This window comes from Ylistrum balloti, unplaced genomic scaffold (genome assembly GCF_031769215.1).
Source record: "Ylistrum balloti isolate Yb309-2 unplaced genomic scaffold, AGI_CSIRO_Ybal_v1 Utg371124, whole genome shotgun sequence".
Classification (NCBI taxonomy): Eukaryota; Metazoa; Mollusca; class Bivalvia; order Pectinida; family Pectinidae; genus Ylistrum; species Ylistrum balloti.
The window spans coordinates 84,315-96,758 of record NW_026782617.1 but is presented as its reverse complement, the minus strand read 5'-3'; the positions used below and the strand labels follow the sequence as shown (position 1 = coordinate 96,758).

At 32.5% G+C, this 12,444-nt stretch overlaps 1 protein-coding gene across 1 annotated transcript in view; it reads right to left on the bottom strand.

The window, feature by feature from the left end:
- Window positions 1-10,883: 10,883 nt before the first annotated feature.
- The window catches only part of LOC132560856 (calcitonin gene-related peptide type 1 receptor-like), a 62,743-nt gene continuing 61,182 nt past the window's right edge, over window positions 10,884-12,444 (bottom strand). The window contains exon 12 of the mRNA XM_060225560.1: window positions 10,884-10,943. Coding sequence (XP_060081543.1) covers window positions 10,884-10,943 — 60 coding nt within the window. The remainder of the gene's footprint in view (window positions 10,944-12,444) is intronic.

Genomic DNA, 12,444 nt, shown 5'->3' with positions numbered 1-12,444 from the left:
ATTTATAATCTTCAACACGACTTCCAGGAAATTTACAATGGAACGAATTTTTCGTCATTTGAAATTCCTAATTATGCATTTTCAATAATGATGCAAATTCGCATACGGCTAATTCCCTGTAAACGGCATCGATTTATTTACAATATAACACTTTGTATTTTTCTCAGTCGCCTTGCTGGCTTCAAACTCTTAACTTTAATGACGAACCTAAAAGGACGAAAAACTTTGTGATGCAGTTTAATTCATTTTTCACTCTACTGTATGTTAATTTATTCGCATGTGTGCCTTTTGTACAGTTTTTACACTAAATAGCAATTAAACTTTTAATGTTAACTAATCAGATTTTGAGAAAATGTATTCCACTGTCTTGATTTAAAATTGGACTAATGTTGGACCAGATAAACAATCGTGTTTTAGTGTGTCTTGTACTGAGTTAGAAGAGAGATAGAAAACACCGGTTTTATTTACTGCACCGATGGAATCTTTCTCTTTTCTTTTATGTCCGTTTACGCTTCAATGAACCAAACTTGATGGTAAAAGTAGTGAATTACTGTATCGCCTATAATTTTCGCGGGGATGATGTTTTCGCTGTTTCGCGGTACAATATCATGATCGCGAAAATACAATCCGTGAAATGATGCGACACACGTGTATACAAGTCCCTTTACATCAAGATGGTTTATTCGTTAAATTATCATTCGAAAAAAAAATCACGGAAATTTTTACTCGTGAAAGTTACCAGTAATACGGTATTAGTTTACAAAGGTCATTAACCGTAGCTTTAACAATCAAACAATACGTTGTGTATAGATGGAGAGATAATTTGTCATTACAGATATTATATTGGTTTAATGTATTTACAATAGAATGATTAATATCTGATACTAATCTAAATACATCGGTGAGAAGAGAGATCCTTCAATAGCATTATTAATGGGATGCTGGACAGGTATTCTAGGCGAAATATAGACAGGTGTATGCCCTGAAATTGTGATATAGTTTTACACGTGACTTATCACAAAATAAACACATGATCGATCTCGGTATTATTTTTCTAAAACAAATCATCCTGGTATGAACATTGCGAAATTTATCGAATATCAGTGCAGGGGGTTAGTGCTCCTTTATATCTACACAGTTGCATGTATTAAAGACCCCTATTATCACTGCCGAGTCATAGAATGACAAAAAACAATAGTGTATTATGCAATGCTTTATTAGACAATCGTTATAGATTTACATTTTAAGATGACATCGATGTTTTTGTTCATTGTGTACAATTCTTGGAGTAAACTCATATCTTTTGAAAACTGAGAGATGCACAATGCATGTGCTTTATTGATCAAATGAAATTAAATTGTGACATGTTCTTTAGACAATATTCCTTCGAAAGTTAAATAGAATATGTAAAACTAGCATAACAAAGCATAGCATACTCCATATTGCAATTAATTTAGAATATGGAAAAAAGAATACTCTGAACATGTAAATTAATTCAAAGTTGAATACACAAAAGCAAATATTGAAAAAATGAAAGCAAAAATCCAAAATAAGGAAGTTTTTAATTATTTTTAGAAATTAAAAGCCTATGATTATAAAATCTGGGTAATTTTTTACTTGCAACACCGAATAGACAATGCAATATATTGCTTCATAACACCTATTTATATAAGTAGAATACACAAAGTTACCACTTACCTGTTCAGTGGAGAGACCAGTCTGGAATGTAACAACAGTAATAAGTATGGAAAGTTCGTTATTAATCCTGGTCATTTATAGATAGGCTTTATCAAAGGAACACCGGGCTGTTATCAATTTGTATGTGAAATGGACGAAATGTAAATAGTATTGATGATGACCAAGTCTGGTTATAAATTCTACGCACTGATAGTCTTTTGATTTCATCAATTGATCAGCATTAAAGGTCGTTATTGTAGCTGAATTTTCACTGACAAAGATCACTTTCCAAACACTTAGAGTGTCCGTAAATATATGATGGGGGTCTGGGTGATTAATGGTCGCTTGAACGATCAGTAATGACAGGGAGTGCAATGAATTTGTGTGTGTGTGTGCATTTCACAATGATACGTATGATGATCGGCTTACTGTCAATTATAAAACTCTGCAGTTTAACGTCGTGTTTATAGGTTGTGAAACACTTTAATTTATATGAAAAATAATATTTACATGACTGCAGATAGAACAACAGTTTTATATGGTAATAACAATTTGATATATTTAAATATTGAAATGAATTAATAATTTCAATATCTATATTTATATGTTCGACAAATACAGATTAAGCTGTCTATACTTCTAAGAGGACGAAATCAAAATGGTTTTGATAATAGAAAAATGTGACAAGCCTTTATCTGGAGTCGGTCAGGATGATTCCGACCGTAGCGCACCAGGAATCTGAAATACCAAGTTTTACATACAGAATGAGTTTTACATTACCACGCTTTGCATTTTAGAATGTCTTCTCGTAAAGGCTCCTTATATTTGATTACGTTGTTCTTCAGACTGCTTTCACACTGACAGAAAAACCTGATCCTTCACTTGTACATACATCTTTATATATTATAATCGTTTAACAGGTGTTAGTAAGCTAGAATTTCCATTATCAGAACTACTATTATACAGTATAAAATTACAACAGCATAACACAATCAATATAAGTGTTTGTTTTGTGTAGTGACCTAAAGGGTTACGCTAATTCGCAATATATTTGCATTGGTCACTTATTGAATATGATGTAACTGTACAGCCGTTCTGATCCATTTACTGTTTATTACTTATTTTTCGCGTGCTATTTATTTCTGGCATTAGTTATGAATTTGAATTCAAGTATAAACCTATACATTGTTTCAGGTATTTCAATAAACATTGACAGGTTATGTGAGAAAGAACCTTATTCAATTACTATTTCATTCTTCAGAAATGTAAAAAAAAAAAACAAAAAACAAAAAACAAAACAAAACAAAATAAATGAAATGAAAAAATAATAACAATGATAAAACAAATAAATATGTTGAAAATCTTACAGGTTTATTCCAATGACCTATCGCCCAATATTTGATAGACGTCCTGAAAAGACGAAATAGCTTTATGATGTAGTTTCTGAGATCTCAGCTACAAAGTGTATATACTCTACCTAATTCAAAACGGGTATTGAAAAATGCGACTGTCTTTGATCTTTGATAAATCCCATTATAATGGTGTTCACCAGAAAAACAACAAGAAATACCAAAAGGTTAAAGTAATCATAATCCAAACTAAAATTCAATAAAACTATGGCAAAATATGAACAAAGGAGAAATTTACAAGAAGACTCCTAAACAGGTACAAGACGAATAAGGCCAGATGTTCCGGAAGAGCAGTCCACGAATATCGTGATAATGGGAACAGGTCCTTGCTATTGTATGAACTGCGACATGTAAACCGTACAGGTTAGGGCTGCAGGAATGTTACTATCCAGAAACGGAAAAGATCGAGAGAAGGAGCTGATGTAGAAGATTGCCGTTTTCTTGATTTATATTTCTGGCTTGTATATACTATAGACATGCTCAATAAATTAAAAGCCTTTGCAAGGTTTTTGTGACCCGTTTTGATAAGCTCTTCGATAAAGTCGGCCTCATATGATATAAAAAAAATCAGCAAATAGAGGGACACAGTTAGTTCCAATTGGTATGCAATAGTGTGTTGGAAGATCCTGCCACCAATCTCCACGAAGATGTGGACAACCAGAAACGTTTTTAAGATTTCGTTCTCCGAATATTTCTTCTTTGACTTGGACGTATTTTTCAGGAAATACGCTTCAGTGTAGTTTACAACCGTGTATTTGTATCGCCGTTCATTTTTCTTGAAAAAGATAGCTCTCATGAAACAGAACGAAGTCATTGATGTATAAAAAGTAAAAAATATCCGATGTTCTAGAAGAAACGTGTTTTCAAAAAGATTGTTGAAGATTGTTCAAAAACTCTTTGGAGTTCTTTGAAATCCACAAATCATAAATTCCACTTCTTCAGTAAACAGTATGGAAATAAGATTTAACATTAATTTGATATGACTGGAAATGGTAGACGTTTGAACAGATGTTTGGTTTACGAGCTAGACAAGTCCGCAATAAAAAGCTGTTTATATGGATGCTTGTAAAGGTTAGGAGTTCAATGAAAACGAAAGTGGTCCGTATTATTATCATTAAAAAGGCAATATACGTGATTTTAATACTAAAAATGTTTAGCAAGTATTTCCTCTAAATAATGAAATGGTTCAATTCGATAAAAATATTAAACACCAGAATAGACATATTTTGCAACAATTCCTCCATTTAAAAAGCTCTGTAAGGGGATCAGGCAACAATACTACAGCTAGTGAATATAATCACATACACATTCATTTATAACCGAGATATTTTATCACATTAACGTGGAGCAGTATATCTATATTCAACAGTGCAAAGGTGTATGTTATCGAGGTGTTAGTGCACATAAATGAAGTAGATGGCATTATATCGAACTTAGTTTATCATGCATTGATATCTGATCGAAATAACAATTTCATGATCAGAATTTGGACAGCATACACACCAGGACTCATAATATCTGGAAAAAATCCATGTAAAATTTGGTTCTTATTTTAGCATAAGTAGACTACTGTATATTGTAACATATTTTCATTTACAATCTGTATATCACGGGGCATTGAAAATAAGACCAGAACCAACCTATCATTATTCCATTATAAATATATCATACAAAGTTATATTATCTGTAATCGAAATATCTAGTGTCAGGAATCCACTATTTGTTAATAGAAACTAATAAAGAAATCTTAATTTAGTATTAAAAATTGCGATTAAGATACAACATATAGAGCGATATAAAACAGTTTTATGCAGAATAACTTTATGTTAATTGTATTTACGTTTAATCGTACATGAATAAAATGAAAGATATCCCCTGTGTGTTGTTAAACACACATTATATCGTTGTGTGTTGTAAATAAACAATGTTTACAACATAGAAGTGATTATTTGTATGACGTAAGGCTATTGTCTCAATATCATACTATGTAGGGTTGATTTAACCAGTAAAAATATTTTGTGTCATCTCTTGTTCGTAGAAATTACTTTAGGTTAGCTGTAGTTTGTAGATATCATTTAAGTCATCTATTGTTTGTAGATATTAATCTATGCCATCTTTTGTTTGTAGATATCATTTAGGTCATCCTTTGTTTGTAGATATTATTTCATGTCATCTTTCGTTTGTAAAAATCATTTTAGGTCAGCTGTTGTTCGGTGTCATGTCTTCAAACTTATACACAGCGTGATAGTAAACTCCATTACAAATATGGCGACACTGTTTTCACAATCAACAAATTCCACTTCCATCGTTTTAACAATATATTATCAATATGAAATGATTAAGCCAGTTAATCATTATTCTCGGAATGTCCTTTTGAAATGTGATTGTTTGTTCAATGCCCTGTTAAGCATGTGAAAAGGGTTTCTACACCTTGGCTATGCTGTACACGAGGCACATACATTTCATATTCATTTCATAGATGTCACTTGAAAACCACCTGTTTAAGATAAGCAACCACCTGTAAGTAATGAAGTTTGATCTGCTCGGGTCATATTAACAAATACTGTTCTGTATAAACCCTCCAGGTTAATCTGGTTTAGCCGATTTATATTAAACTCCCGAACGATAATGCTATTTCTTTATTATATATGACATTCTGATCGTACAAAATAGGCTTGCCTGATAATTATATAATTTAAGAAATGACTAAAAATATATTTATTTGCAAATTTACTTATGTAATATACTAATGATAATAAAATAATATTGTTATTTTATTTGACCCAAAACATACAGATGTAAATTGAAATATATGTAAAATGTATGTATCCGTTTAAAGTAAATACAGGTGTTCACCGTATAATGCTATAAACTCTGTTAATCCAATCGTATTTGTGATAATCCCGAGAAAGGTGTGAGTATATCAATAAATTTAACTAAACACCTAATTGATTTTAAGGACAGAACATCAAACCATGTTGTTTTGTTTATGTGACTGATGACGTCAAACACACGGGATTTGTAAGTAAGAACTTGGGGTGTGTATAAAAGGGTTATCATAACGGGCATATTGGCATTAGAGACCATTGGTCAGTACTGACCACTCCACGATCATCATGATGAAGATTTCTCCTCTACACCTCCTTATTTTTATGGGTGTTTTCCTACTGGTCAGTGAAGCAAAGCAACAACCACGTAAGTGATATAATACCTTAAGAGACATAACGCAATGCTAATATTTATTATAGTGTATTGATTGAAATTTATTTGAGATTGTTTTTCACGAAATGAACGAATATATGAGTGAAATTTATTTGAGATTGTCTTTGAACAAATGAATGAATGAATGAATGAATGAATGAATGAATAAAATTTATTTGAGATTGTCTTTGAGACAAATGAATGAATGAATGAATAAACTTTATTTGAGATTGTCTTTCAAGAAACTTATGAATGAATTAATCAATTAATGAAGGAATCAATAAATGAATTATTTTAAAAATTGTCTTTCAAAGAAACGAATGAATGAATGAATACAATTTATTTGAAATTGTCTTTCAAGAAATTAAGTCAAAGGTGGGTTATATACCTTCATGAAATGGAACATGTTATTTTAGGAATTATCACATATTGTAAATATTACAGGAAAATAATATGTAAAGAAAATGTTAACCTACTTCTTTAACTACACAAATATGAGAACATTTTGATAATTCTATGTTTCTTGATGTACGTTGTTATTGTTTGAAGTATCTATAAATATTTCGGATATATCTTATAAAAACGCAAAATTTGTGAAATATGTCATAATTTCATATAATATATTACCCATATGTATTACGATGTTGTTTTATTAAAAGTCTCAATACTATATAACTATATACTGAATATTTCAATATTTACAACATACAAATGTGTTTGAATCATTGTAATGGTATAATTACACCATATTATATTAGTTTTAATGCCTATCTGTCTTCTACGTTTAGTTTCATTTTGTCTTAGGATGACTGTGCACTTTTCCATGAACAAAAACTTTTGATTTTTTTACCTGATCTCTCTTACTTGACAAGAGCAAAACACATTCGTTAAAGACCAATTGTACCAACCAACAACTTAATCGAGTTTTTGTAAAATTTATTTCATTTTCAGAACTGACTTCAACTGGGGCAAATGCACTCCGAATTCCACAGTCAACAGGAAGTAAGGACTCAAGCGGAGTAGATACAACTAATGACAGTACAAGAAACAGGGCATTTGGCGGGAAAATTTCGGTCGCTAAATCAATTTTGAATATGATTTTGTCAACAATTTGTGGGGAAGGGCACGTCTTTAATTTGAAGAAAAGGAAATGCGAAAGCTTCTCTCTAGGTAAGGTTTTTTTCAAAAGAGACAGAAAATGCTTGTGAATCAAGCTTTCTAGAATTCTAGAATTTTGGAAAGTATGCATATTTAAATGGAAGGGATATAAGGATGAGTCAAATTTTCATTCTGGTCATTGTGGTAAGGCTAAGTCTTGAGTTCAATTCATTATAATATTAATAGTTTAACACTGGGTGTTTTGAAACGTCTGTGATAAATTTCCAGGGTTACACAATAGCCAGTGTGATCAGAACTATCGGAGTAGTTTACATTTCATCAAGAGGCACTGTGATTGATTCAGGTACTTTTTTCAATTGACTCTTTTTAAAAATATTATCAAAAGAACCAATAAATTAGTTATACTTAACTTTATATATAATTATAAAATATCAATAGATATCATCAGCAGCTATTTATTTTACAGTTGTCGTACACGCTTTCGGAAATCCTGGGCTTGGAAAGTGAAGCAAAACACAGATTGGGACAGGAAGTAATGTGTTGCCATGACAACGACGTTTTTCCACCGTCTATATTGTCCTAACAATGGATAGGATAAGATAAAATGCGGTCGACAGAGGGAGCTATGTAATTATATCCCAAAATGAGACGCCGAAATAAACATGTATACTAGTGTTTCAGATGGATACAGTATGGCATTGGAACGATGAAACGATATCCAAAAAGATTGTGCAGTATTCAATAAAAACAATAGTCATCGACTTTTTGTGTGTTAGGGTTGGTGTATCGATTTCTCGGAAGTTCTTGTTCTAGTACGAGTGTTCCATCTTCCAAAGACAGATCATAATCAAATACTATACCTATGACCTACAGCGAGTCTTTAATTATTTGAAGACATGTTAACCTTATTGTTACGCAAGGGTTCTCGATATGTTTCTTCTCTCATGTCAGTTCTTTGTTTCTGTGTTTTATTTTCCGCTCTTGGTGCAGCTCCTGACACCAGTCCTCACATGACCCTCGCTGTTCTGTTTTAACAACAGTCCTCGTATTGCCATCCCTGTTCAGTGATTAACACCCGTCCACATATGTCCCTGGCTGTTAATTAATTGACATCAGTCCACATAAGAACCTTTCTGTCCTGTTATTGGCACCCGTCCTGATATACCCCTGGCTGTTGAAAGGACATTAATCGCCGAAAAAAGGGAATATATTATTACATCAGATTAAAGACCTGTTCATTGAATAAAGTTGTCTGTGCCGCATTTGTTCTTTACTTTTTCTGTATATCTTGTTGTCGTAAGATTTAAGACATTGCGTAATACATATTGTTGTTTTGACAGCAAAGAATACAACTTGCATGGATGAAAGAATTATCATTAATCAGTAACCTTATTTTTAGACACACTAACACGAAACAACGACGCATAAATTAATTAGAAAATCGGATTTTTGAAACAGATTTAACCTGAATTTGGAATGGTGTGTCCGGAAGGAGCACATGCCTGTAGATTGCTATGTATAATGCATGTGTTTTTTTAAAACTAACATCAATCCATAAGGTGCACTGACTTGGTCCCAATATGAGGTTTTCTGTAATAGTCGTCGGCTCCTTACAAATAATTGTAAAGCGCTAAAGTTGACGTGTTTGATGTTACTGGGTATGTTCTGTGTTTGTTAATTACCTGACTCTTCGTTAGAGAAGGTGTTTTATCACATATCTAACTCTGTATTATTTGACCTAAAGGAGAGTTTTCAAGGCCTTCAAGAGATAGGTTTAGTAATGTCATTTCATCACATTGTTTGTTTCATTCTTACATATAGAGAATCAATTACTTATAAGCAATGTAACAAGTAGGACTGCAAAACTAAATAGATTATAAATTTAAAAGTCGTGTATCATCAAAATCGTATCCGGATTAACATTTTTTTCCTTTTTATAATAAAATTCGACCATTATACATATGAAATTCGTCTTCATTTTTGTTTTGGTTACTGAGGATTACAAATATAGGACTACTGTTCCGAGTTAACAATAAGAATTTGCCAGTCGCGGGGGAGATTTCGATAGTGTTTTCCCTGAGGAAATATTGCTGGTAAATTCCATTGTTGATTTCGTGATCTGACATGCAATAGAGCATATCTAAAGTTTAGATCTCGATAAAATGTGGCCAACAGGCTGACAATTCCAAAGATTTTACTTTCAACCATCTCAATTGAATTATTTCAAAAGAACAATATACTTTTGAATGGCACTAAACATTGACATCTTTTATTTCGTCTAAATAAAAAGTACACAGTTCATACGAGATTTCACAAATACAATACTTCAATATTTAATTTCAATAAACAAACAGCCAATTTAGCAAACATACATTTCACAAAAAAACCAAAACAAACAAACAAACAAACAAAATCAAACATCCAATCATGGCGTGACTTCAGAAAAAGGAGCAACCAGAAATGAAATTTGAAATACCGTTTTGCCTTTGTGGATATTTTCAAAAACATTTCAATAAAATCCTAAAAATGTTTGTTAAATTTTTTATCATATATACAGAAATTCTTGCTTGATAGTTTTAATGATTTAAACACATATCTGAAATAAAGGACACGTGGAATTGATAATTTATGTATTTCTGATTGCATAATCTGGACCATTGATAGATATATCAAGTTATGCAATATTCACGCTACAATAATGACATTAGCACAATGACTATTACCCAGTTTGGCAAGCCAGTTTACCTGTATATCACATACCAAGCTAATCCACACGTCCACGAATTGCACCATAGGAATGATAACAGTCACGTTATTTTACAAAACATGTCAATTTATCCGAGATCAGTGCTATACTAGGATTTAAACCAGGAACAAAATGGGCACGTACGAGGGATATGAGTTACAATGTATCCTACAAATCACCACTGCAAAATTTAAATATTAATTTTACTGTCGAGTTCACCGACTGGTATGAACATATACTACAAATGTTTCACAGTATATTTCTGAAAAGATCTCATCACCACCAGGGTGATGATTTCTGTTTCGCCAGACTGATGACAGAATCTGTTGAGTATCAGCCTATATTGATGATAGGGTCGATCGATTCTTCTGACTGCGAGTCGTCGCAACATTGACTACAGCATCAGGTTTGTTAACTGCGGGATGACACTTGGCAACTGGTCGTCACTTTGTATAGAATGATGACCTTGTCAGCAGCGAAGTTGCCTGTTTGACGTCACGTGATTGATGAAAACGCCAGTTCTCTTCACTGTGTAACGTCACCATGTTGGGGACAGCGTCAGTTTTGTTGGCCATGTGACGTCATTAGATTGATGACAAATTCGGTTTGTTGATGGTGTGACGTCACAATTTAATGACGGCGCCAATTGGTTGTGTTGGCCTTGTTACATCACTAGAATGATGACAGCTGACCATGTGACGTCATCTAATTGTTGAAGTCAGTTTCTCCCGTTAACACTCTGTTTTATTTTTCAGTGGAACCATTTCTAGTGATGAGACAGTCAAGCCATTCTAAAAGAGAGAATAAATAGTTCTCTTTATACAGATTTTGCATATCAACTTATTGTTCATGAAGGAATTTTGATCAAGTGATGATGTTGTATCTATTTGTATTTCATACACAAACATAATAAGAATAAAAAAAACCAAACCAAAAAAAAACAAAACAAAAATAAAAAAAAAAACAAAAACAAAAACAAAAACAAAACAAAACAACAAAGCAAAAACAAACAAAAATACCAAAAGGAAAATCATGACTCCAACAATCTCTATGCTACCTTGTAAAGAATTGGTTATGACACCTGGCCCCACTTGTATAAAACATTTCAACTTGAGATTTCCTCAAGTCGAGATTTTGCTCAGTTGATATCTCCTCAAAAACGGCTTGTATAAAATTTTCTCAAGGAACAGGAGGAAGTCATCGGCTAGGATGTCCTGAAATTCCTTGAGGAATTTTCATACAAGATATTTTCAAGGAGATATTAGCTGAGGAAAATCTGGGCTTGAGGAAATCTCATGTTAAGATGTTTTATACAAGTGGGGCCTGATACCTACGTAATGTGTATCTTATTTCCATTATCATCTGTTATTTATGTTGTGTACACCTGTGTAATACCGACCTGTTCAGGACAATGCACCCAGGTTCGCTGTTCTTGTTATTACATACACGACCACTCCCTATTGACGTCATCGCTTGCTAGAGACACAGGTACCAATAGCTGTTTGCAATGACTGTTTATACTTTGATCTTGTTTTCGTTTTCTATGTCAACATGTCGATTAATTGCTTTATGAATAGTATTATTTTCGTGTTATATGGCTTCCTTTGTAGTACATTAATGACGTTTGAAGTTTTTTCCCCAATATTTCAAAATGAGAAATGAGTGACACACAAAATGTGACCTCGAGGGAGAAATATCTCACCCTTCACCCCGACATATGAAAGAGTTCTTATAGGAATGGACATTCTAGAGATGTGGATTTGCCGAAATGATTATCTGGTGTAAACAACATCTGTATAATTACAGAAGTATTTTTTATTAAGAAAAATCACCAATCAGAGACGTTCGACATAAAATTAAGTAAGTCACATGGACCTGTCTCCTTTTATAGTTACAGCACTCACAAGACTCATAACCTAGGATGTATTATAGTCAGATTTAATAGGAAACATGACATACTTTAAGAATAAAAAAATAAAACGTTATATCACAGACTTTTGCAATTTTTCCATAGTTTGTAATCTGTAATTATTTTATAAGCTAAAACATAGGAGTTTACGTCGGAATTCGGAATAGCGTTAATAATTTTAAAGAATTTCGGTTGCGTGGGCACTTTTCATGGCTGTAACTCTAGAAATATATATTGAAATTTGTGTAGTCAGACTGGATGGAAAGCTTCCCTTGATATTATGACCCGACAATGATATTTAATCAGTTTGTTTTTTTATATTCGAAAATGGATTTTTTTTTTTCAGTAAAGTTAAAAAATAAAACAACACAGTCACGCCCTTC